The sequence below is a fragment of the Egretta garzetta genome, unplaced genomic scaffold (assembly GCF_000687185.1).
Source record: "Egretta garzetta isolate BGI_Z169 unplaced genomic scaffold, ASM68718v1 scaffold458, whole genome shotgun sequence".
Classification (NCBI taxonomy): Eukaryota; Metazoa; Chordata; class Aves; order Pelecaniformes; family Ardeidae; genus Egretta; species Egretta garzetta.
This window is the reverse complement of record NW_009260599.1, coordinates 80,088-107,923: the sequence shown is the minus strand read 5'-3', so window position 1 is coordinate 107,923 and position 27,836 is coordinate 80,088. Positions and strand designations below refer to the sequence as shown.

At 43.7% G+C, this 27,836-nt stretch overlaps 1 protein-coding gene across 1 annotated transcript; it reads right to left on the bottom strand.

The window, feature by feature from the left end:
• Nucleotides 1-1,934: 1,934 nt before the first annotated feature.
• On the bottom strand, nt 1,935-25,228 carry VOPP1 (VOPP1 WW domain binding protein). Its single transcript, XM_009644766.2, has 5 exons — nt 25,100-25,228; nt 24,347-24,405; nt 8,247-8,324; nt 6,040-6,176; nt 1,935-2,116 (listed from the first exon to the last, which is right to left on the bottom strand). The coding sequence occupies exons 1-5, from the start codon at nt 25,226-25,228 to the stop codon at nt 1,935-1,937; spliced, it is 585 nt and encodes a 194-aa protein (XP_009643061.1).
• Nucleotides 25,229-27,836: the final 2,608 nt, after the last annotated feature.

Here is a 27,836-nt window from a genome sequence, read left to right as displayed (position 1 = left end):
TATGCCCACACAGATGCTGTGTTTTCAAGAGAAGACCAAGCAAGTTTGCTAGCAGAGGAGTGCACGTGTTGCAAGAGGTAGTATCATCCATCAACACTAGCAAGTAAACCAGCCAGACTTCAGGAAAGCTTCACCAGAAGTTGAATTTCAATGTACAGCATAAGAATTCACTATAAAAGGCTTCTATTCAATGTGTCCAGAAAAATGCCAGCTGTCATAGGTACATTTCCTAATCTAAAAGGACTTAACAACATCTATCTACTAACACGAGGTCTGTTGTCATTTCTACAGACAGAAAAAGAAAGGTTGGATTTACCTTTAAAAAATTATATCGTGCACACACAACCATATTCAGTGACATATGCAGCTTTAAACTTCAAGTGCACACTAATTCAGAAAATATATACCGTTGTGGTGCACAGATGGACCTAGTAATCATATATAAAATGTACCTTTTTGTTCGCTTAAGCATCTGCTGGGCCTACAGTGCACACACAAAAGTACTTTGCTCTGTCCCTTGTTATGATGCACAGTAAGGGAAAGCTTTAGTTGCCATTTCACCCAAGTCAGGTCTGTGGCAATGAGCTCCTCAAAAGCTAGCTCTGCTCCAGATGACTACTAACTCCACCAGCAGCTTTTAGAAACTTAAGTGACCCTTAATGGTTTTTCTGGTAGAGACCCATGTTCATTACAGAAGGGATGCTCCTTTCTGCCAGCTCTGCAAGAACGAGCATGAGACGGTGACTTGGGAATCTTGGGGCCGCTCACAGCAAAACATGTGAAGAGCTAAGAGCCACTGATAGCCAAACCATCTGCGCATTAGGTCAAGGAACTGCTCTTAAGCACTAGTCCCAAACAGCTATTTATTTGCCTGATGCAGAGAGGAGAGCAGTTTTACCGATCTGTCACCTGGAGATGACAGCTCTACTTGGTACTCTTTGTGGCAGCAGTAAACCCATCATTAAAGCTACTATTTCTCAGGGACAAAACTCCCATCAATGTCAAAGGGAGCCTGGAAGTGTGCTCCCATTCCTTCTTACTGTAATTATTTTCCAATTTAGGGAAGAAAACTTACATATGTATGTCAGTGTTTCTAACTGCTCTGTCGAGAGGCACAAGTAGCTCCCTGATTATAACACCCCCCTCTCACTACTGACATTTGGGTTATCAGCTGTTTCATACAATCACCTCACCACTGGCAAAACAAAGGGAGTCAGGATGCCAATCATAAAGGCAGGGTCCAGGTGCTGGCCAAGAAACACTCAAGTCCCAGCCCTTCGCTTTAAATGCATCATTTAATGTAACGAATCCCTCTTTTCTAGGGCACTTAGCAAAGCCCCTGCCACGACTCAACCAATGTTGGTGCTCCAGTCACTCACAGGCTTCTACGACAGCATCTTTCTGTTGTGCATAAGACCCAAGTTTTACAAGAAAAAACATAAATGAAGAAGATAGTGGCCACCATTTCTGGTAAAAGCACTGCCCTGCCTCTTCTACTTCTACCCTTTTTTCCTGTCATTTCCTGTGGGTGAGGGCATTTCTTCTACGGGGTTTTATGACAGCACGCATCACTCAGGGGTTGGATAAAGAACTGCTATCAGTAGCCTGCCACAACGCAATTAAACCCATGATTGAAACGAACAATAAATAAAGAGAAAGACATAGAGGTTTTAAATATAGGTTTCCATTAAAAGCATTACAAAGACGACTTCTCTCATTTTGAAGACAAAAAAAATCCACTTCTACTAAAAAAAAGGAAAAAAAAATTTAAAAATCACCCCTTTGCAAGTAACTTTAATGAGGAAAGGTGCAGGGAAGGGAGGGAGAGAGGACTTGGAGAACTAGCAAGTGTTCAAAAGGGTGAACACCCTCCATCTTGGTCATTTTGCAATGGCACCTTCTTCTCACACAGTCAGGTCAGAGCGCCAGAGTCCTCACGTGGAGGATTTCACCACCTGCTCGTAAGGGGGAGGTGGTGTGTTGCAGTAGGAAGGTGGGGGTGGGTAAACCGGGTTTCCTTGTGGGGAATTGGGCTGGACGTGGAAAGCCATAGCCATGGGATTCATCACAGGTCCACCTGGATCTGTGTAATACGGCACTCCAGGTTGTTGTGACCCTGCAAGAAAGAAAAGGAGAGAAAAAGTATGAACAACAGCAGAAGCACCAGGCAGCAGTTGTGGGCTTCCAGGGCTCCCACTCTGTACACCCAGACAAGTTTTCTCAAAGCTTTCATCAGAGCCAGGACAAGGAGCCACCTTTCTCCCATTCCAGAGAAAACCCAGACTTGCAGGAGTACATTAATTTCTTGAGATTTCACCTAAATGTTTAAATTTTGCATGCAGTGGAAGTCATTTAATGAAACAAAGGGCACCACTGCCCCAAGAAACTACCATTTGAAAGGGAAAACAGCGAGCCCTGCTCAGTTCCCCGGACAGAAAAGCTGCCGTGCCTGCAGACAGGAGAAGCGGGGGAACCCAGACGGACAGAGGGGTTTCCACTGCAGCCCTGACTCAGGTGTCAAGTCTTACGAGAGGACTTTACAAGTTATTTTGTAATGTACTGGACCTGCTTGTATGCCAGAATGCGACTCAAATAGATAATTTCCCTTCAAGGCTCAATACGGCTAAGGAGCAAAAACCTAAGTTGAAGCCAATTATGTCTGGCTAACACAATGGGACAAGATTGTTTTGCACAGATTAAATTTAGGAAATTATGTTGGAGCCTGCAGGGAGAAGGAAAGGAAACGTACGATCAAACACAGAATTCCTTAGCCATGACACATGAGGAGTAACAGAGACCACTGCCATGAGGAATAACAAAGGTGGCGTGTAACCCTCCTCAGATGTCACAGCAAGTGGTGGAAGATCACTTCATGCAATTCCAGCAACTAAAGTCACAGATTGTCTCTATCTCAAGACGTAAATTAGTTTTCTTCTTTTTTTCTCTGTCTATTTAAATAAAGCTCAACTTAAAAAAAGAAAATGCCAAACCCACGGCTGAGCAAGAGGTTTTCTTCTTTTGGTGCTAGTCTGTTTTTCCTATAATGACACAGCCTCTCAGCGATTTTCCACTCCATCATTCCTTTCCATGACTTAGTGACACTAGGACTCAGTATTGCCACAGAAGGAATACAGGCTTCGTGAAGCCTTAAGCATCCTTTAGTACTTCAGGTATTCAGGAAGGAGCTACATACCAACCCCAAAAATGTGTCCTTACAGTATTAAATCAGATGGGTCGATCCATAAGGCACAGGGATGCAAACTGTCCCAGAGCCTGGGCTCTCTGCCTAGGGAGCTTTGTTTGGACACTCGGGAGCAAAGAGGATGGAAAGCAGATCAGGAACACAGCTATTTCCTTCTTAACGCAATAACTTTTAACACACCACCACAGTAATTTTTTCCCTTTGCCTGTCTGAGGGAAGAGGGCCACTCCGCAGCCTCTCTTCCTTTGCCGCAGCAACGAGGAGCCCTTGTTCGCTTCCATGTATAGCATCAGCATAGGGCTGTGGGACAGCCAGGCTGGGAACAGGAGCTGAATCCTACCTCTCTGACGTTTGGGCTAATACCCTCTTCTGTAGCCTTTTTCTTAAGCATTTTTATTTCAAAGTTAAATCCTGCCCAGCTCTGCATTTCTGCAGTTTCCATCCGCAAGGGGAAATGGGAGAGGTTGAGGTAGCTCACTGCAGCTTGCTCCTTAGGAAAGTAACCACTGGCATTAAAACTTCCATGTATTATTATTGAACTGGGGGGAGGCAAGTGTGGACACCAGTCTTTTGAGGTATTTTTTCAGTACATTAAACCCAGCAGAAAACAACATCTGAATGTCAACTTCCTTGTGGGATCAGCTCAGTAGGTATTTGTTAAGTATCTACAAAGGGACCTGATCTTTTCTAGCACCTGAACTGCCAGTTTGGGGCTATTTAGGCCAGACCTAAAGTGAAAGACACCACCAGGTCTGCAAACTGCTGTTTGTAGGTGAGGTTTTCAATCCATTTTCCCAGTCAGGCCCAGAGGAAAAGCGTTCCCACCTCCAGGCTGCTTGCTGGGATGGCAGAAGATGCTGCCCGTTACCACTGCAGGGAAGGAGGGAGATGGGCAAGGAGCCATGTTTTGGGGGCTCCATCTCAACCGTGAACTGGCTCCTGCTACCAAATCTGGAAGAGGAGCTAAAGGAAAATGTGAACTTGGTTGTCGAGTAATTCTCATTGCTTTTGCTATTGAATATTCCTAGAACAGTAGAAAAAGTAGAAAAAAATGTTGGTGGGGTTAGCTCAGAGCCCAAAGCTTTAAGAAACAGCAGTAACAGCCTGGAAGCAACTGGCATAAGCAGGTTGCCAAAAGGCCTGTGCTTATTTTATGTTTGCCCACAATTTGCGTTCCATGAAAAACTAAAACCATGCTCTAAAATTAAATCTGGTATTTGCCAATCCAGCCAAAGATCCTCCCTGTTCACATAATCTTGAGGTTATTTTTTTCAGCTTAAAAATATAGTTTACTTAGTTTGGCTCCCTCCCCACTGTTGAAAAAGAAATACTCTTCGTGGAAATGCTTGTTCAGTCAAGCAGAAAAAAAGTTGCAGAAATGAAGCCCTAAAAAACCCTTTAGGATTTAAAAAAGAAAAAAAAAAGGTGAATAAAATGTTAGTTTGTGTCTGTAATGTCTTTTTATCCATTTTGACCTGTAAGAGAGCAGGGAGAAGTGCATGTCATGGGTACCTGCTTAAGGGTGCAAGAAAGAGCACTTCCAAAGCCTGCAGAAGGCAAGTGGATGTGTGATAGCAGGCATGACAGGGGAGAGAGCCTGAACGTGGCACCTTGGCACAACGCTCATAGGCACAGCTAGCTAGGCAGGGGTTTAAGACACTTCTCCAAGGAGGCTGCCTTCATGCAGCCACGGTATGGCACAGAATGTAACGGTTCAGAAGACGATTTTTGATAGAGGGGTTTGAGGCACCAAATTTTCAGAAAGAGACCCCTTCTCATTACAAAATATTCAGTTATATTTCCACTCTCAAGCCCTTTTGAAACAAAACCAAATTGCCAATTCCAAAAAAAGTTGTCAGAAAAGGTAATTATCCTCTGGCTTCAGCTCTCTCTAATACAACATGCAATAAAATGACAGCCCGGGAGGAAAAGTGTCAGTGTACCAAGCATGCCTGCGTATGTCTGTGTGTGAGCTTTCGCTGGCACAGATTAGCACTGGCTTATGCAACCTGGAGAGTGGTTAAAAACATCTCAGTTTGGCCTTGCTGAGGCAGGGAGAAGGCAAGACAGATACAATCTCAGCACTGCAGAAGGTCTTCCAACTAGACACAGCTGGATTCAAAATGCTCCCATAAGGCACAAACACTATCTGCTTACAGGTGAGTCTTATTTTGCAGGATTCTCCCAACTGGGACTATCTAGTAGCCAGAGGAGAAGAAATAACAAACTTAGGCAGCAGTATTGCCAGAGGAGCCATCACCAGGTAGATCCTCCTGATGTTCACAGCCATTATGGACCAGAGAGAGAGCAATCAGACTAACAAGGGGAGATGGACCACTTTGCTGCAGAACTGTAGCACAGAGCATGGAAGGCAAATCAAAAAGAGAAGATTTGCAAGATAGTCAGACCGTGGAAGAAAAATGTTGGGCTCTCCTTCACCCCTGCCAGATGTTATCAACGTATTTAAAATTCTTTCTTCATGTCACTGTTCATTTTGGATACCTATCATTTTGTCTACGCTGTAAAGCGAAAACTTGCTAGCCTCCTTCCATGCATGCAACTGTAAAGATATTAGGAACTACAGCAGACGGGAACCGAAGGTCCTGTCATCCTGAGTTTCAAAATCACTTCTGTACCCTGCAGCTGAATTATGCTGTTTGAAAGGCAGAAGACTTCACTCTTCACAGGAGGTGGCTGCATGGTTTAGTGCAGTGCAATCCCTTGTCCAAATCCCAGTTTCCAAAAAACAACCAAACAAAACCCTCAAACCCAGCCTTTTTAAATGCCTTGGCAAATATAAGAAATCAGTGAAAACTGTTTAATGAGCAGTCTCTGACCTGACGCAGTGTTGACTGGTTGTCTGGTGTAAGACACGTTAAAAGTAGGTTCTTCTACTAGTGGAGGAGGGTACATCCGCCTTCGGATAAAGAAACCAGCTCCGCAACAGAACAAAACTCCCATCATCAAAAGAAACCTAGGCAAAGAGAAGAGGGAAGTCAAAACCCACCCGCATTCACGCAGCTCTTAAACCCAGACTGTTCGCTGAGAGAAACAAGAGAGCTGCCTAGCAATCACCAGCCTGTGACTTTTATCAGGGTTTCTTAAAACAGGTTGTCTCTTGAGAGCAGGTCTATGTCATTTGAGACAGCACTCACAGGGCACTTATGGAAATATTACAGACACTTTTAGCAACTAGTACTATTGTCTGATGTTTTCTGGCATGTAAAATACAAATCTGAAACTAAAACACCCTTGAACTTCTGGGAAGTTCAGGTCCATACCTGACCTTTGCCACCAGGATGCTGAACTGAAACTCCAGGCTGATACAGTTCCAAACTGCATATCTTGGACACAAGCCTCATGCTTACAGCACTGAGGCTGGCCAGGAGGTTTGTGGGGGACAAAGAGAAACACTATTCTGAAATTGCCCCTAAAAGAAGATTCTTAGATGGTCTTAAATTACTCAATGCTGTAATTTTGTCTCCCATGGGAAATATGGTAGCTGGCATTTAAACTCAAGCAAGAAGACTGAAGCATTCAGCACTGATGATGACAAGCTTTGCTTTGTGCTTCCTAGGTGGGATATACATTCCCAAGGAAAAGGACATACTTTTGCTTCAGCTCTTCTCCTCTCAGCTCCTTTTCTGACCTGACTAAACTGTCCTCGTCATTCCCTTGCCCTGCTGCTGTGGAAACAGGCACATGCAGCAAGGGCACGCCAGCAGATTTTATTCTTCAGACAGTGGCTTTCAGTGTGTTTCCTTGATTAGTTATCAGACGCGCTAGTGACTGATGCAAGCTCCCGTAAACGGAAACGGTTCTTCTGCCTGTAATTGCCACCTCATTTCAGGGCCCTTTACTGGAAGACAATGACGACTGTGCTCTTTTGGAAGGGATGGAAGTCGGCCAGAGGCCACTGAAGTTGGCCAGAGGCAAGCCTACACACCATGCTTATCTCCTCTGCAGCATTCCCAGGTATCCGAGGGGAAGAGCATGGCACTGCACGGCAGCGAGAGCTATTTCATGCAAAGGGTCAAATTCTGTTCTTGTTTCTACAGTGGAAGCGAGAGCAGAAGGAGGTCCTGTTTCCCTGAGCCAATATTAATACATTCCCTTTTGGCAGCGCTCCTACAAAGGATTTGTTCTGAACAGAAAAACAGAGATTTACGACGTCACCTCAGGGATTGAGATGCAGAGCTCTTCAGTTATATCAGTAAGGATTGCACACTGAAATCCCACAGTCAGCTTCAGGAAATCTCGGTATTATAGCATATATCAGGCTTCTGTTTTTCAGTGTTTATTCGTTTCAATTTTGAAGGCTTTTTTTTTAGGCAGTCTTCAAATTCTACATTAAAATGGTTTTTTAGGAGAGCTTTTGCATTCTCTCTATTGTAATGAGAAGGTTTTATTCAGGTGCTTTCTTAAATTCTTCTCCAAAATGAATTTACCTTATTTTTTTCATTATGCATATACAGTGATTAGTTTAAGCTTTATCCAGATTACTGAGCTGCTGGTTTCACAAGCTCAAGTCTTTCTGCCTTCTTTTCCCTTGCTGTCATCTCCAGTGAAATCCTCATAGTCATAAATGTACTTCCCTTCCTTTTTAATTGAAGCCTCAATTCGGCTGCCAAGAGTATCTTAAACCCCGCCTAAAAGCACAATCCTCCTTACACAATCCTCTTCTAAAACTGAGTGCCTAACAAAACCAGACAAACGCTGCTGCTTGGTAGCAGCTGGGACAGGCATAAGGAATTCAGCAGTTTTGGATGAAAGTGGGACCACTGCCTGTACAGACCAGCAGGATGCAGAAGCAGGAAAGGTCAACCTGACACAAGCAACCTCCTTCTCCAGTGTTTTCTCACGACATCGGGAGACTTTTATAAGCAAAAAACCTGAAGTCCTTGCATTTGTATGTACACATACACATTACTGCATACTTGTACTTACTTTACTTTAAAATACTAGGGCTGGCAAGACCCTGATATAAGTCCTACAAACAAGCAAGAACATGACAAGCATAAAATTCCCAAATGCCCTGACCTACCAAAAATACCATAGTCGCTGGATAGAGAGAGCTCTTACACAGCATCTTGAACCACAGCAATCCTCATAGGAGCGACATCTGCAGAGAAATAAAGACAAAAGGCTGTTAGGGGAGTGGATGTCAGATTAAAATGGCATCCCCAATGCTGATGCCATTCGCACCCTTGCCCAAGGTATTATTTAGGACACCGCCAGAGCTGGGAGGCAAAGCCTCCTGGAAGTGTTCAGGGTCAGATTGGATGGGGCTTTGAGCAACCTGACCTAGTGAAAGATGTCCCTGCCCGTGCAGGAGGGTTGGACTACATGGAAGACAGGGACGGAGAGCAGAATAAACCCCCCATAATCCAGGAGGAAGCAGTTTATGACCTGCTGTGCCACCTGGACACCCACAAGCCTATGGGACTGGTTGGGATCGACCCGAGAGAGTACTGAAGGAGCTGGCAGAGAAGCTTGCCAAGCCACTCTCCATCATTTATCAGCAGTCCTGGTTAACAGGGGAGGTCCCAGACAACTGAAGGCTTGCCAGTGTGACATCCGTCTACAAGAAGGGCTGGAAGAAGGATCCAGGGAACTTCAGGCCTGTCAGCCTGACCTCGGTACCAGGGAAGGTTATGGGGCGGTTCATTCTGAGTGTGCTCACCATGCATGTGCAGGACAACCAGGGGATCAGGCCCAGCCAGCATGGGTTCATGAAAGGCAGATCCTGCCTGACCAACCCGATCTCCTTCTATGACCAGGTGACCCGCCTAGTGGTTGAGGGAAAGGCTGTGGATGTTGTCTACCTGGACTTCAGCAAAGCCTTTGACACTGTCTCCCACAGCATTCTCCTACAGAAGCTGGTGGCTTGTGGCTTGCACAGGCGTACACTTCACTGGGTGAAAAAATGTCTAGATGGCAGAGCCCAGAAAGTTGTGGTGAATGCAGTTAAATCCAGTTGGTGGCTGGTAACAAGCAGTGTTCCCTTGCCCAGAGAGGTGGTGGAGTCACCACCCCTGGAGGTGTTCAAAAAATGTGTAGATGTGGCACTTCAGGACATAGTTTAGTAGGCATGGTGGTGTTGGGTTGACAGTTGGACTTGATGATCTTGGAGGTCTTTTCCAACCTTAATGATTCTATGATTTTCAAAGGACCTTTCCAACCCAAACCATTCTGTGGGTTTATGAATAAGAACAGACTACCCTTGCCCGGATAAAGTTGTCAATCAGACATACACATCCATGGCACATGTCTATCACTATTCAGGCACTTTTTGCATGTATTTGAATCTACCTTCCTATATACTTCATTTAAAGCCACCTCAAAAAGACTGAACATAGTCTTTTAAGTCTATATAAAGGACATGTTATAAAGAAAAGCAGTATTACTGAGGTTTTTTTTCACAGTAAATGAACACTGCAGACCTCAAACCTGAGCCATTTGGGGCTTTATTCACTGCACCAAACAAGAATTGCAAGGTCAAAACTGCCAGATCACTCATTCTTTGCAAATTGGCAGCTTCCAAACAGAGAAACCACTGAGTGCAGATAAAACTTCAAGCATACAGTTATTTGCAAATTTAATGGCATTTTTTTGCTTCTCAGAAGTTGCACTGGACTACAACTATCAGCAACTCCCATTATTTAAGTAGACTTTCCTCTAAAAAAATCCCCACAATTAATATTCCATGTGCAACAAAACCATTTTAAAGGTATTATAGCACCAACCACCGTAAGCACAAGGTACCACTTCACTGAAAGCTAGCACATACATTAACAGCTACCTCTGAACAATTTCTATGGTAACTGCCATTTCCCACACCAATGAAACATATTTAGTAGGAAAAAGGTCAGAGCCAACACACAAACTATGATATGTGACAGAGTCAGATGAAAACATTCAGATTAGCATATCCACATACCAAAAGAAAAGAGGAGGTTACCACAACTGGATCAATCTTTTTAAGGGTGTTCACATCTGTATGCTCAATGCACAGATTTAATTAAGCATCTGGTTTTGGAAAATTTGCCCAACTGCATGACTGTGCTCCCACATTGGTACGCAAAGCTAAAACAAAATCAGTTAGATAATTGTACAGACAATTACACACTTACAGGCTCGATTAACAAGCCTTCACTCACAAAATACATCAAGTAACATAGGCTTCAGCCTCTAATTGGGGCCAGAGGCTGGGCAGGATTTATTTAAGCAAGCCGGAGGTTCTGACATGATCAGCATGGCAAGGTCCATTAATGTACTCAGGCACCCAGTCTGAGACTCAAGGATAGTAAGTTGCTCATGGCAAAAGACAAAACACCCACTTTGTCATCCCTGAACCTGAAAGCACCCCAATCTCCAACCTTTCTTCTTTAAAGCTTGCCAGGACCCTAACAGCTGCTCTTACTCAAAGCTACCAGATCTCACAAAACTACGATAAGACTTAGGAAAGTCAGCATTAACTTCCCATTGGCACCAAGAAATTAAGCATCCCTCCATGCTCTCCAGGTGGATCAACCCAACAGGAGCTTTCAAGACATACATTAAATGCATGGACAGAATCAGGCCCCTTATGAAATGGGGTGGCAGCCACTGCCTTCTGTTAAAACAGTGGTCATGGTACCCCTGTTGCTCTTTAACACAGTTGTGGTTGGAGCACCTCACCCATATCTGATGGGCACTTGCCCTTTTCGCTGATGCTGCACAGCAAGAACTTTTTAAGGCTTGTCAGGCCAGAAAAGCAGAGTCAGGGCCAGGAAACAGAACCTGTAAATCCAGAAGGAAGGATGTGGAGGTGGCAACTGATTGTTGATCTCTTCCTTTATGGGCAACCTGTGGTAGCAAATAAAAAAGCTTTCCACCCGTTCCTGCTCCTCCACATTTTAAAAGAAAGAGCCACACTCGCATCCATGAAAGAAAGGGAGCAAGTTCCCATCACTGGAGGACTGTCCTCTTGTAGCCTTTCTTGAGGCAAGGAAGGCCAAACTATAGAAGGATTTTAGGCATGTAAGCAGTCTTTATCTCTGCCTCCACATGCTGGCTCTGTCAACCCAGACACCTACACCTGACCACAAGTGGGACGGGGAGCGGATGCGCCAGGCAGGCCTCTGGCCCCAAAGCCATTTCCCAGATCAAGCTCCAAGAGCTGAACTTGTATGAAAAGTTAAACTAAAACAGAGAGCCCAGGGAGGCTTCACGTATGCCTCCCTTGTGCCCACCCTTGCCTCGCTTACTTTGCATCTGTTTTCTCCAGAGCCAGAAGAGATGGAAAAAGGCTATTTTAAAATACATAATTATGGTTGCTCAAAACACCAAAATTAAAACAGCATCTGTACGGTGAGCATAGTACCTGAATTTACTTTTTATTTTTAATTTCCAAATTGTCTAGGCTACATACAAGTCAGTACCATTTTTTAAGCCTCAGTGGCTTAGCTTTTCTTCCTGCAAAAGAGGACTGAAGTATCATCTGGAAGACAGTAAGGCTCAACTGCTGAATATTTATGAAGCTCCTGAGACCACTGAATGGCAAACAAACAGGCCATCAAAGAGAAGTCTCCTACATGGATGATTGCACTTTCAAATGGCTGAAAATGATGATGTTGGAGGAGTCTCTCACTATAGCTGTGTTTAGAGAAGCTCCATTTTACAACAGCCAGTAAGCTTTCCGAGGCAACTCATCCAAGGCTAAGCACTGCCTTTGCTTGGTGAATCTCTGAAGCTAAATCAGTATCATGACTGGGGGGGAAATCCCTTTGAGATCTGACACTAGCAACCCTTTCACTTTTTACCCATAAAACCAAATGGGTGCTTGACTTTGCATGCCTGTGAGTATGGACACAGGTACCATATGTAGGAGCCTGGAATCAAGGATGATACCATGATAACAACCTGCTGCTTGTATTCCCCAATAGCGCCAAAAAAGACTGGAAGAACAAATGGCCCATTTGCTGATACTGCTGTCAGGGTACTGCAGAAGCTCTGCTGATCTCCTGGTTCTTGATTCAATGCTCTACAAAAAACCAACACAATTTCTGCCAACGTTGATCCCCATTACATGAAAATTAACTTATTTACAAAAGCCATACTTATCAGCAGGCAAAAGGTAACAATAAAATCAGCTTAAGTATAATCGGTCTTTGATGTGCTCTTATTGCCTGCAGCAAATCCCAGCAGAATTAAGACCCTGGTCCAGAAAAAACAATTAAGCACACACACATCTATTTATTTAATTGATACGCACATCTTTTAAATTACGGTTCTGCTTTGGCTGTTTAACAGTGAAGGACTGGTTGTGTCCAATGCCAGTTGAAGAAGAATGAGCCTTACTATCAATCTGAACTGGACTGAGCCCATCGCCTACAGAAGACATTTCTAAAGTCAGTTTCCCTCTTTTACACATCAACAATGATCCCAAGAACTGCATTTTCCTAGGGCAATGCTTGTTTCATAGGTCAAAATTTAACCCATTATGCAGGCTAAGACACAATCCATTAGTTACTTTGCTAATCTGCAACTTCACCAAGCACACAATTTCTCTTTTGAAAACTGTCTGCAATATGATTTGTGATTTAGAAGGTACAGCTTTTCATTCATAATTCAGTAGAGTGAAATGAACGCATCTGCACGTCCAACAACTTGTAGTGCTAGCACACCAGGGAACTGCTGTGTCAGAGATTAAAGTTACACTGTGTGTCAGATCACAGAGACAAGCTTTTTTGTATGGGTTTGCACTTAAATCACGACACTGAACTTCTTTCCTTAATGGACAAGCAAAGAATAAAGTTTCACATAAAGGTATACAGTATGACCCGAACCCCACAAACAAACCCCATACTTGCATGTGTTCTGTGGATAATAACTGATCATGAAATGGTCCAGAAGGTCTTTTATTATTTATACTTGCATCTACACAGCTGGACAAGTCCCTTATTAGAAGAGCCACTGCAGGAAAGAACTGCATCTAAAAATAATTCCCTGACTGGCACTTGCTGAAAACTGGAGAAATTAAAGAGGTAAAGCAAGGATTACAGTCTTCAGCAGACTGTATAGCCACAGCGGCCTGACAACATTCTCTGTCCTCACCAAACGTGGGTATTCCCCATCAACACCATCCCTTTGAAATGCAGGCTGTAGTGTTCTTAGGTTTCCTCTCTAGACTGAATGCATCTTATGTGCCAAAACCTGATTTAACATTTAAGATGTTTGATTAGCAATGCCATTTGGAAGAGTAAAACAAAGCATAAATTGTTAATCCACATGTAGTGGCAGAAACCCTACTGCAGACACAGGAACAGAGGCTAGGAAGGTTAAAGAAAACAACAAAACCCCCACAACAACCAGATACAGTAAGCTGCATGATTTCTAACCAGTGTCCTGTAGACAAGCATGACTTTTTAATTCCAAAAAAGGCTGCATGCCAGTGAGAGGTTAAATGATTGCTGCATGTACGTAAGGTCTACGAAGCAACACAGGATTCACTGGAATACAAGAAGCACTGACAGTTTTTTAAATGGGGGGGAACAAAAGGGAGCCACAAAGTTCAGTAAAGGATGGTGTAGTAACAGACTAAAACTAAGAGCAGAAGAGAAAGATTCTGGGGGGATAACTAGTAGCATCAGACGAAGCTAATGAAATCCCAGCTGTGGTCCTAATACCAGCACAGGCAAAAGACCAGAAGGACAACCCCAAGTGCTCACAAGAACTGGATGGGATGGACCACAGAAGACTGGGTCACCTCCAGGTAGTCTCAGTGCTGAGCCCTCAAGGCCAGAAGGCTCAGGTCTGCCACCATTGAACAGATGAAGGCAGACAGCTCAAGTGTGCATATGTATATACTTGTTCTAGGACAAAAAAGTTGGGGGAAAATAAAAATAAAAAGAAAAAAGATTTAATCTGCTTGGAACTCAGCTGCCAGGATACAGTGATGCTGAACAGAGAAAAAGAAACCAAGACATAAACCAAAAAGAAAAACAAAGCAGGCAACCACCACAAAGTGACTAGCAGAAACAATTCTGATGAAGCTCAGAGTCTTGGCTGTGCTATGAATGAGGAGTAATGGCACTGAGTTCAATAGGACTACACTGCCACGAGGCTCAGAATTAGACCCGAAGGATGAGGAATGAGGAATAGGAACAACAGCAGGTGTACCAAGTAACTGAAAGAGAGGGAGTTATTTTTCTACCAAGTTTATTTCAACATTGATTAATTTATTTCAGAACATTCTGTATGTGCATTTCCATCTTTCAATAAAAAGTCAGTTTTCAAAGCAAAGCCATCGCCTGTGCTGCTATGTAAGGAAAGACCCAGGTTATTGACTGCATACATAGGGAAGACCACCAGACAAGTGGAGGAGCTTAACGCTGCAGGCATGGTGGATAGGTTATTCCAAAGAATCCATTTTGCTACAACAGCCCGCTGAATATGGAAATCGAAACAGAATCCAACTCTGCACTCCCGAGTCCCACCTAAGTAGCTATTTCTGAGTCCCAAAGTGGTTTAATCTCTCTCTGGAAAGACACTGCAAGACAAAAGCCACACACCCCTCCACCGGCATTCACTTAAATGCTTGAGGAGCAGTAACACAGGCAAGGTCTTTGGCTGGTGGAGCAGCATGATAGGCAACATCTGCCCTCCAGCCTTGGTCTTAGAGCTGGTTGCATCTCTTTGGCATGTCTGCATACATGGCCGAATTTTCAGCAGGGACACAACTCCACCACAGTTACCTGCAATCATGGGTTCTCAGCACCCAAAAGCATTTCTATTCTTTTCTTACACATAACACAGGTGACCCCTCAGAGCATGCAAGAACTGTGCCTTGTAAAATGTAGGTCTGATTTTGGCGAATATATAACTATATATATAACAAATATAACTGCTTCATAGATGAATGCAGCCATGACCTCAGTGTAACATCTGTACTTGAGAGCAAAACACTGCTGCAGGTAGCCAGGAGAGCACTAGAGATGTAGTTACCCAGGTACTTGATAAATCACTCAGCTCTTGACTACATGAGAAAACATAAGGCAAAAAAAGGAAGGAAGGGGCTGTCAGGTCATTTTTTCTACAGAGTAGAAACAACAGAGACAGAAACAGTATTTGCTCCAATTAGATCCCTGTCTGCTTTGACACAACTAAAATCTCCTATGACGAGACAAGATACTTGGCTCCTGTCCTTCACACAGACATGAAAAACAAGAGCAGGCAACAGCTGAAAAGGGGATTATTTCTCAATTATTCTTTAGGTGAAGAGCCTATAAACACCATCTCCGTGCAAGAGCTCAGCAGAATATGGTAAAACCTCCCCCACTTCTGATGGGATGAGAGGTATTTGCTCAGCTGCTCCTATCAAACTGACCCTTCTACAAACCTTCTGATACCCAACAGCTTGCCATATCTCCAGCCTTCTCTTCTCAGACCCCAAGAGGAAAGCCACCCTACAGAGGGACTCTGTTGTTTGTAAAGGCAGCAAGTCTCACCACATGGCTTTCTGGCCAGCACATAGCCATCTAGAAATTTCCTCTGCTCCTCCTGTGGTAGAACCTAGCAAAAATTGCTGTGGTTTGGGTTTTGTGCAATGGCAGTACACGGTATCTTAAGTAGCCAAAGGCTGCAGGCCTTTGTTTCACAGAACAAAGAAGAAAAACAGCATAGCTTAAGGCTCTGGCAAAAGTAAGCCACAGATAATCCGTACGACGAGTTTTAATTTTCTGGAGGTGGAATTGTAAATTTCTCATACCAACAGGAATGAGGACTTCTGGTTAATCATCGGGCCCCTTATTAAACACACGATTAGCTCTTCATATCTCAAGCTGCTCCCAGTGGGCGAGCAGTCCTACTGCATCTAATCACTGCTTTGGGAGACTATAAGCAATCTGCTGGCAGGGGGCGACGAGTGTCCATGAATTTGCTATCTGCCCGAGTTTAACATACTAATGCACAGCAAATCTTTTTTCTTCACTAAGCCAGTGCAGGATCACACACAAAGAAGGACATAGGTATTAACAGCCAACAGTGCAGTGCCAGCAAGTCTTTCACAGGGTCTCCCTATGCAGAAGGGGTTAGAAGCTTCAAGATGACTTTGGAATCAAGTGTTCCTTGATACTGTCTACTGGAGCTCAAACCAGGTACAAGCCTTCCTGTCCCACTGACATGAAGCCAGAAGAAATTGCTTCTCGGTCTCACATTAGAGTTCTTGCCCAGGATATGGGAGAGTTAGTGCTCTGATGAATTTTTCAAATCAAACAACCCCAACAGGAAAAACTCATGATAAGCCACAACTGCGGTTACTGCATCCTCTGGAAATGAGATGGGCGGGTGGGGCTGGGTTCCCTCTTCCACCTCAGCCAGAGCAGACAGTGACTGCCCCTCCTTCCTCAGAATAGGCTGCCTACGCCTCGTCAGTCTCCAAAATAATTCAGAGCTTCAAATTGCAAATTAGGTCAGTCACCTGCTTGATTGCCTGTGAAGGCTGAGATTAAATTCCTCTCCTCTCCTCAAGACTCACTCCTAGCAAGTTGAGTTCGTTGTTGATTTGGTAACCTAATTCTCCCCAGGTTGTGCATCGGACAACCGATCTATCGAAGCAAATGCAAGCGCTTGGCAAGGCATCTAGTGGCTGGGTGATAATAGCAGTCAGGACTACAACCTCAACAGATCCATCAGCATCAAGGGAATCTAATCCTTTATTTGAAGCAAGGAATATACCACCTTAAAGTTTATTGAAGCTAGGTGTGATGTTTTGTACCCTTATTGTTTAAGGCCACACAGGACTAAGCAATGGAGGTGGGTTTTTGAGCCTTTTTACACAGATGGTCTGTTAATTACTGCTGTCTTACTTCAAGATACAAACTGTGCACTTACGTTCCCACATTGAACTACATATGCAAACAGGCCTTTCCTGGAGCTGCTTGCTGCTAAATTGGTGGCCCTGGCCTGAATCCAGGTCTCCGTTTCTGTACGGTGCCAGCCATTTAAGGTGCCTGGAAGCATGCAAAACTATTACGCCGTCTCCCCTTTCCCTCCTCCATGCTGGCTTCAAATCAAATGGAAGAATAAATCAACAGCTAGATTACTGCCCTAAGCACACACCTGCTGACACTTCATGTGGCTGTAATTGCAATGGGAAAGCTAAGTGTATCATCAGAAAGCCAACTTAATTAAAAGCAGTAAACATAACAGGATGTGGAGCGCAGAAAGTAGCTCCCATCATGCCACATGCGCTGTGTCTAGATTGGGGGTTTTCCCAGCCTCTTGTACACACACTGATGGAAGAAGTGCTCTCTAAGCTATCTGAGTAACAGTGAGAGAAAATCGCTTTTTTATTGTTTTCTACTGGAACATTTTGCAGGTTCTTGGTAATGCACAAAAATATTATTGCAGACTGACCACCAAGCACTAAGGGCTTACATTCAAAACCCAAATTAATAAGATTCTGATAAATACAATAAAATTTAATCTTCAAAGGAAGAGAAATGTGCGGAAATGCACAAGAAATTTATTTCAAAAACTGTGAAAAACCACAAAGAGAATACAGTCAGCATTCTTCTCCAAAATAAGAATTGACTGTTCCCATGTAGGGCAGGAACATGTTTTAAACATGAAGAATATTAGCAAACATTGCTTTTTTAGGTTTACATTAATATTCTTATACTAATTCTAAATGAAAAAATTAAACAGATTTAATCAACATAAATGTGTACACGTGCAGCTGTCTACAGTAAACTACTTTCTATGGCAGAAACAGATTAGCCCAAAAATACAGCACTTCCACCTGTACATGCTTTTAACATTAATTCAGGTCCTGCTTCATATAACAGGAGTTAGAAGAGGTTACAAGATGGCACGGCCCTGTTTCTTCTGTTCTTCACTTATTTGCCAGCAGCAATGGTAACACTTCTTCCAGAGAAAGCCTCCATGTTGCTTTCTGGAGGCCTTTCAGCTCATAGCAACAGTGATGAGTCAAAACATACTTACTTAGGGAACCCAAGGCTGAGCTCCAATGCAAAAAGTCAGTATTCAGGAGGGAGAAGCAGGTACAGGCTACCAAGGAAAACTTAAGAAATTGTCACATACACAAGTAGGTGTGATGTTAGGAAAGCCAAACCTCACCTACAACTGATACTTGCAAGGGACACCAAGTGCAGCAAGAAGAGCTTCTCCCACAACACTGGCAGTGGATGGTATCTTTGGACAACTTGGAGAGCAGCAGATGTCACCTACCTCAACTTCAGCAAGGCTTTTGACACTGTTTTCCACAATATTCTTGTACCCAAGCTCAGACATTACGGTCTGGACAGGCGGACAGCTAGATGGGTAAAAAAAACCTGGTTGGATGGTGGGACTCAGAGGGCACTGGTCAATGGGTCACACTCCCCCTAGAGAGTATGAAGTAAATCACTGGTAGTACCACAGAGGTCTGGGCCTGTCCTGTTGACAAGTGTGTTGCTGGAATTGGTGATACTCTCACCAAGCTTGAAGGTGGCACCAAACTGGAGATCAGTCAATAAGCTCAAGGGCAGGGCTGCCACTCAAAGATCTAGACTGGTTGGAGGAAAACCTGAGAGGAACCTCACGAAATTGAACAAAACCATATGCAAAGTCTTGCCTGTGGGAAGGATGAACATCTTGCTGGCTGTGGAGCAGCTTTGCTGAAAAGGCCCTAGGGGTCATGATAGACAGCAAGCTGAACAGGAGCCAACAGTGTGCCATGACAGCAATAAAGGCCAACAGCATCCTCGACTGTGTCAACACCAGCCTAGCCAGGGGATCAAGGGAAGTAACTACCATCTTTCACTGAGCACTTGTCAGACCACATCTAAAATACCACCTTTGGGTTTGGCATCCCTAGTAAAAAGAATGAAACTGATAAAGTGGAGTGAGCTCAGCAAAGGACCACCAAGATAGTCAGGGGCTAAGGCACTTGCCCTATGAGGAGAGGTTGAGGGACTTGGGCTTGTTCAGCCTAGGGAAAAAATGGTTTCAGAGAGACCCAAAAGCTGCTTGCCAGTACCCAGGAGAAGGTTACTGAGAAGATGGAGCCAGGATCTTCCCAGTGGTGCAGGGTGGGAGGTCAACAGACAATGGATGTTAACTGAAACAGAAAGAGGTTCTGACCTGGTATGTGGAAAAACTTATCCACTATGAGGACAGCCAGGTAGCAGAGCACGTTGTCTAGAGAGGTTGTGCCATCTTCTTCCTTGGAGTTTTCTCAAGACCTAACTGGTTAAAGCCCTGAGCAACCTGGTCTGACCTCACGGCTGACCCTGCTCTGAGCAGAAGGTTGGACTGGAGGTCTCCTGAGAGCCTTCTCACCTGAGTTATTCTCTGATTCTCTAATCAGAGTTTCCTCATGACTTCTCTTAGAATATCACGATTAAAAAATCTAATACACAATCCAACAGGGTGAATCAAAATAATGTTAACTCAATACTGGATGGCATCAAAACTCTTTTCTCCCTCTAAGTCAGCCAACCCTCCCTGTGGGTGATTACTTCACTGACCCAGTGACATCAGCCACGGTATTTCTATTGCTGTGGACACGTGCTTACCACTCATACTCAAAAACATTTGTGCTGCTTTATAAACATGCCACAGAGCCTGGAAAGGAGAGGATTAGAAACATGCAGGTTCTAGCATCTGGAATTTATCACCTCATTAAAAGCTCTGACGTGACAGTAGCTAACAACAGGAGGAAAAATAAACAGAAAAGACCTTTGGGATTGGCCAGTCATACCAGGGAACATACTTCACCCTGCAATGAGGGGGACATTCACAGTCATTCTAATCAAACTACTCCTCATCAGCAAAATGTAAGGCAGCCTTCCCTCTACTATTCACTACCAATTCAGAAGTGGAAAAGACAACTGGATTATCTTAAGTGCCGCTGGCATCTGCCTACAGAGGACGTGGTTTCACAATTTAATGCATGCACTATGTCATTATCCACATTACTGCCAAGTAAGAGAAGTATCTTGACTGTCTCTTCTGCCAATCATCAGCACTTCAGGTACACCTAGAATAAGACCGAGCTGGCTTACTTAAGCGTGAGTAGGATGAGGATCCTTGTAGAGGATCAGAGTAAAGTCTGTTGAGACAGCTTTAATTCTGAATTGCTTTCTGTGCATCCACACAAGAAGTATGATCTAATTCTTTAAGAAAAGTCAGGGATAACTTGGCTCCCTGCTTTTCCAAAGGGTAAGAATTAGACTCCAATGACTAATTCCTTTCTCCATGTTATATTTGTTTACTTATTTTTCCAGGCCACATAAATAAACATTTTGCTGAAGCAAGAGAAAAGTATCTAACTGACAATATCTTGTGACTTGGGCAACTAGGACACAGAGAAATGGTTGGTTTCAATAGTGAAGTAAGGTAAGAGCAGTCTTGGAAATTCTCTGTATCAACAGTAGACCAATGTATGTGTCTCAAATTGCTGGGAAGCTTTCTATGATGGCTTCTGGTCTGAAATAAGCTGTATCTTCAGTTAACAGATTCACACAGCAGAGGTAGAAAAGTTTGGAAAATTATCAATTCCTCAGTCTAGCCTTAAGAAATGGAATTATACTTGGAAGAAACATGCTTGAAACAAACTAAAGCTTACTGCTGACCTACGAAGGCTAGAACAATTACGTTCACTGGTAAAATAAATTTTAAAAGGTACTAATACCATTACATACTTGGACAGAGAGAAGTATCATTAGTTCTGTAACAGAGACCTCCAACCTTTGCCCTAGGAGTTAATAAAGAAAGCATAACCAAGAAGTTTTAAGAAAGCTTTGAACAACACCTCTAACAGCTTTTTCTTTTTTAAATAATTACCCTAGGAGACAGATTGAATCAAAAACTAAAAAGACTAAAGCTCCAAAAGAAGAATAGTCATATCACTGCAAGTTTTACTCCCAAATCTAGCTGAATTTCCAGTACATCTATTTTGGCACACTGATTTCTTACCCCATGTTCCTCTTGCTTAGCAGACACAGTCTTATCTCTGTCTTTGGATGGCTGAAGTAGAACCTTTACAGGAAAGATTAACTCAGCTATCTTGCCTTTAAACTTCCAATAAAAGCAAACAACCACTTTAAGTGACAGTCCACCTTGGACTTCTATTACTCTGGACAACTGAAAGAGAAGCAGGCACCTTCGAGGAGGACGTGTCTACCCCAAAGAGATAAAGCATATGGACATGCCAGTCCAGGGATGCCTTGGTCCAAGCGTGCCATACCAGATCTGTGAATAGACACAGGACTTGGTATTTCTGAGCTGACAAGCCAACCTTTTCATTATAATACAAAGTGTCTCCAAGAGAGATGTGACATATTGTCAGCATGGGACTGAAATCACAGGGAAATCATTAAAAAGGACTGCATTGCTGGGTTTCAGAAGTCTCCAGAGGTAGTCTCAAGACCAAAGGACAGGCTATATATGTTAACAGGGTAGAAAAAACTTCTGTCAGAAAGACAGTGACAGAAAAGAATGGAAGCTATTGCAAATTCATTTGATTAAATATATCATCATCTTATATCTGTTGTTCCAGAAATTGTAAGATAAAATAAAAGCTGTTTCACTCCAGCACACCCCAGATCTAGATTTGCACAGAGGAGACACTCACAGGATAAAATTACGTATTACGCCTTTAGAGGATTTAACATCTAACTGTATGCTAATGGAGAAGATCCTATTCATGCCTCCTTCCCCACAATATGCAGAATACTCCCTTCCTCCCATTTTACCAGCGTTTGCCGAAAAACGGACCAAGCTGATTCAACAGCAACTCAAATGTGCTAAAATGAACAACTTTCTGTGGGATTAGCAAATTGAATTAACTCACTGAAGGGTCAAACAACTGCCAAAGCAATGGGACTTCACCCTAAGGTAATGAGATTGGTGGTGTGCCTCTCCTCCACCATACAGGTGTGAAAAGGCAGCACAGGTAGGAAGCAGCTGGGGATCCTAGACAAGAGAAACTGAAATTGCAGAAGTAACAAAGTAGGAAACTGCAGGCACTGCAGATACCAATGACCTTCCTATCGTTTTGGTGCATGCCCCCTTTAAACCGACTGGGCTCTTACGCACTGAAATACCCTCTCTCCCCTCCCTTCCACATTTCTTCACTTGTCACACGTTATCTGTCCTCTGAGCTTTACCATCCCCAAATCCTTATTGTCTTTCCTTAGAGTTTCTCCTTCCCCACTTAAACTCATAATCACAATAACAACAATAGCATTAACGTGACACTCATCACCATTGCCAAAAATCACTGAGCACACACATCCCACCCCTTTCCCCTTCCTTTTTCCATTTACTTATCCAGGAGACTGGCGATCGCAACACGTTTGTGCAATGACTCGGCTAACAGGGTGCTGCAGTAACTACCACAGACACCCACAACTACTGGTACCGGTCTTCTGATTGACCTGACATAAGCAATATAAAACAGTTTTCCTTCCACATTAAAAGATCTCCCAAACCAACCAACAACCCACCAACACCATAGCCCCTCTCACAACTTTCTTCCTTCCAACATTCAAAGCTGTGTGCAATCCCAATTAACCTCATTAACAGACTGGAAAATAACCACACTGCTTTTCTACAAGATACTCTATTTCAGCACACAAAGAAAACAGTAAATTAGTTACCAAAAGGAAACCACTTAGAAAGCAACCTTGCGTGCATCACATCTATTGCAGCTAGCGAGCCTCCCCTTTGCACCCCTTGCTTTTTGCAGGACTCGGTATGTATTTACCTGTGGCATGAAGAGTCTGAGCTAACACCCAATATTCAAGTCACTACCCCTTTGTATCACCAAGGGAGACAAACATCGGCTGCGAAAGCATGTGGGCAGAAACGTAAGCAGAACACCGAGGTGATGATGAATAATGCACTCCTGAATATCAAGTTAGAGTGGGGATTTTCATAATTTCATAACATCCCAGCTTCTTTCCCATATTACAGCAAAACAAAATAAAATGTAGGTGGAACCAAAGTCCTGTTGCTATTAGCATGCAAAGAAAACGAACTTATTTAAATTCACCCATCTGTTCTGGCCAAACATTTATGAGTAATTCTCAACATTTCAGTCACCTGAAAAAAAAGACGGTGAGTTCTAGGCACAAATGCTTCCTAAACAGTTAATATTAAGGATCACAGATGATGAAACCATGCAGCGTTTCATTCTTTCAGTGAGCTTTGTTTCTCGCCTGGCTTCCTGGCTGCTTTTTGTCTCTAGCATTTCTCTCCCATTTCTGGCAGATGAAGTGGAGGTGGGGAAGAAAAGGGAGGAAAGTTCTTGGGTGGCACAAGGATCACAGTAATTTCCAATCCTTCAGCAAGGAAGAGCTTGCTCAGGGAACAGATGACCTAATGCTGCTACCTACTCCTCCAACCCACTTTATTTTTTTTTTTTAACCTTACGTTTACAGGTGTTTCCAATTATAAAGTTGTGTAACGCAGGGACAAAATTTAGTACATCTATCTCCTTTCTGCCCCCAAATCCACAGGGAAGATACCTCCCACCCACACATTTCCTCTGCCTTTTTGTTGTTGCTGCGGGCAATTTAAAAGAGAAAACTGCAATTCAGAGAGATCCTCAATCATGCACCTACAGGTCATTGACATTTGGTTCACGCCCGAGCCTGATGTGAATGTAGATGCCACTCATCATAAGGACAGTTATGCCATGGATAACAAATCATCCCAGCTCCCTAAATTAAACAACAGTATTAACACAGGAACAACCTTACTTTCAAAGCATTCTTGGTATTCTGCCCGATTACCTGCCCTTGTTCAAAACAAAGGGAGAACTGTCCTCACATGGCTCTACTTATGTTTCCTTTCAGCATTCTGAAACAAGAGCAGTTTAAGATCTTGCATTTTGTTTTCAATTGGAAAGGTCGCCTGGATTGGGTGGCAAAACCAGTCTGTACCCTTTTTTTAATAAGGAGAAAAGGAAAGAGATGAGACACAAGGAAGGAGGGAAAGGAAAGCTTAATGCACCTTCATTTTTAAATCAGAAAAAGTCTCAGAGAAGTTATGGAAAAAGTATAATTACTGAAAAAACAACACTGAAAGCCTACAGAACCCAATTCTCTCTTGAACACTAGAAAATGCAATTGGGAGGTGATGACTACTTACATATAATATGTAGGGTATAATCCTTCAAAGTACCAGCAATGCTTTTTGGCATCTGTAAACTACAAAGAAAGAAAAACATGTCATTAACATTTACGTAGGACAATGTATAATTATAAACACAAGCACAGAGTATTCATAAATACTGTGACTTTGAGCACTTAGGAGCGGTTTATATTCCCCAAAATTTCCCAATCCCGATACACACAGCAACTGGGAAGTCTGTTCATGTGAGTGGCGGCGAGCCCTGCCAGGGCTCGGGCTCCTCACGCGGGGCTTTGCCTGTGGGGCCCCAGAGCTTCCCGCCATTCACCAGCAGAGTCAGTACATTCGGCGCAGGCAGAGGATCCAGCTGCGCGTGTTCCCTGGCAGAACGGCTGTCTTGAAAGACCACAGAGAACTTAAGAGCCCATTCGTGGTTATAGTCACTTAAGAAACCTCGAAGGCATCACCAGCGTGATAACGCTATGCATATGACTACATAGGAAATTCAGTAATTGCAGGGAATTACTCATTTTTCTGGAAGTCTCGGGTATGCGGAGCCAGGCTCGGAAAGGAGCAGAACAGAGAACCCATCCATCCCATCTCCTCTTCCTTGGAAATATCTGAAGCGTTCATTAAAGTACCAGGGAAAGGAAACTGCTTGCTACAGCCCAGGGGTATTGTTCTCTTTTGCAGATTGCCAGTGTATCGTTGTTAAAGGATGGCGACAGGCATTTTCTCAGCGTGCGTGTGCAGGCAATGTGGGAAGCGTACATCATTACGGGCACTGCTAGAGCACAGACGGCAGCTCAGAACAATAGTGGCACTTAAAAACGAAAACCAGATGTCAAGCTCAAACTCTATATACAACGCACAAAATATTTCTGCGTATCCCGCTGACATCGCTAGCATAAAATGCCGTCTCCATTGCAGATGTAGCTCCAGGAGCTCCACCACAAGCTGCACTATCTGATCACATGCAGCCAGGGCACTGAGGGACACCCTCCGCAGGGCAGCGAGGAATATCTTGCTGAGGTTTTAGCAACAATTCCTTTTTGCTGCTCACACCCGACACCCGACGTCGGAGAGTGCTCGGCACACCGGCGGTGCTTGGATCATCCTTCACGTTCACTTGGCAGCTCACCTTTAAATAATAGCTCGTGTAAGTTTATTAGCCTCCCCAAATACCAGAATACTAAATGAATCCAGTTAAGACAAAGACAAAGCGTTTTTAGATCCCAGACTCTCACTCCTCATGAATAAGACAGGGCTGCAAGCTCTTTAATGAGCATCTGATGTGCTAAATCACAGACAGATCAATTACAGCCCATGAAGACAAACTGCTATGGATTAAATTGTTAAGAGCGGTACAGGAGATGGGGGCAGGAGGAGAAGGAGAAGACGCTTCTGATGCGTGCGATCAGGCCTTTCCACAAATACAACAGGCACACACCAGTCTTTGAGATGCTGAAGCTTTAGCTGCTGTTGAAAGGACTGGAGCTTTTTCCTCAGGATAAACACAGCGGAAGCCTCACTCCCCTCTCAAATTGATGCCATGGTCCAGGCAGTACATGGAAGAGGGCTCCACAGCTGCTGCTGAAGCAAGCGGTGTTCAAAGATCCATCTCCACAGTTACCCTATTCACCCCTTTCCCCCGCCTCCTTCAAGGCTTCCAACTTCTTAACCTTTCCTTCTGAATATTTTCATTCATAAGTTTTCTCTTCCTCTAAAATTAGAAACATGCCAAGATGCTTTCCGTAACACCCTGCAAACATATACGGATTGTAAACCCAGCAGGTCTGCTGCCGAGTATAGTGAAAAATACTTTGGCTCTTCACCTTTGAAGGCTGCAGATCAGCAGGCCCTGGCTAAAATCCCAGTGCCTGCAGGTCAACCCCTTGGGAAGCCTCATTTCAGCATCCAGCTCGGGGTGTACGCCGTTAAATGTTTTTCCTTCCTACTTTTCAACCAGTATGAGTCACCGCTTACCTCAACAGCATTAAAGCCTTCCTCAGTTTCGAGAATTTTAATTGATGTTTTCCCAGCAATGTTTTCCAGCACGTGGAGCCTGCATACCCTTTACAAGTGTAAAGGGGATATTTATATTCAGCACTCATTCTGCTCACCCTCCTCCCTGTATTTTAATCCACTTTACAAGTTCTAAAAGGAGTTGGGAAGATTCCTCCTTCCCATATGTCCTAAGCTGTATCATTTCTGTTTCTGCCTCTGAACAATTCTCTGTTGCGGACAGCCAGTATGCTTACTGCTGTCACAAGAAAGGCTCCAGCCTGGGAAAGTTTTGCAAGTAAGTTCCTTCTAGCTTACAGGACTTAGATACCTGCACTAAAAATCCCTCAGTGCCCAATCCTTTGGGTACCAATCCCAATTCTGCCTTTTTTTTTTCCAGTATCACAGTGCTATGAATACTGCATGGCAGTTGTTCAGCTCTCCTATACGGGAATCAGGCAAACAAGCAAGTGGACCTCAAATGTGGGCAGCACAGCCAAATCCGATACCCATGACACATCAAATAGATTTACACACACAAGGTGAAGTGCTGCCGTCCCCGCTCGGTTAAAACTCCTACTGATCTCCATGGCAACTTTACACCAGTAAACCCTGACGTAAAGCAGGAGGCTACTAACCACCACCCCTACTGCTGGTTAGCAGACCTCACAGGAGTTCACGGCTAAGAATAAGATGGGGAATATCATGGTCTCTGAGGATTTGAGCCTCTTTAGCACTCAGGTACCAGAGAGATGAACAGGGTAGTCAGGGCACAGATTAGTTTTTCCCAGCCCACACACATCTTCTGAAGCAGGCTATGATCATCCGTCTCTTGCCAAGATCCAAATTATTCTTCTGAGTGGTACCAGCCTCTCAGTTAAGCTGGTGGAGAGCCGTACAAGCACGAAAGGGGATGTATGCCATCTGCATCAGGCTCTCATCCTCACAGAGCCTTTAGAGGATGATGTCCTTGTAGTTGTTAGAGACTATTAAACCCTCAAGAAACAGCAGCTGGCAGCAACTCACTGCAGTCCACAAAACAGCACAAAGGGAAGATTACTCATATTTCTGCCGTACAAAAGGACTACAGACATCAGGGTTGGTGCCCGGTCTGGTAGCTCCTGTACGAAGACAGGCTGTAACTCAGAGTTTCTAACAAGTGTTTGTTCATGTCTTTAAAAAGCCATTTACCCATTCACTAATAACAAAAAAGTGTGTTATATAGTTTTTAAACTAAGCTTAGGTACGGCCCTGCTGATACTTTCAGCTTTTCTAGGAGAAGGGCTCTGCACATTTTGCTTTTAGAATTCCTCCTTCTATGCCCTTTAACAATTTGGCACAGCTATAGAATATAAATACAAGAGTACATTCATTTTTTAAATAAATGATGCAGGTCTAATTGGGTGTGCATATGTAATCTTTAGAGAATTAATGGTATGTGAATTAGCCAGATGCTTGAAAACATTCCTTAAGGTTGCATATTTGGAAAGAGAAAAAACACAAG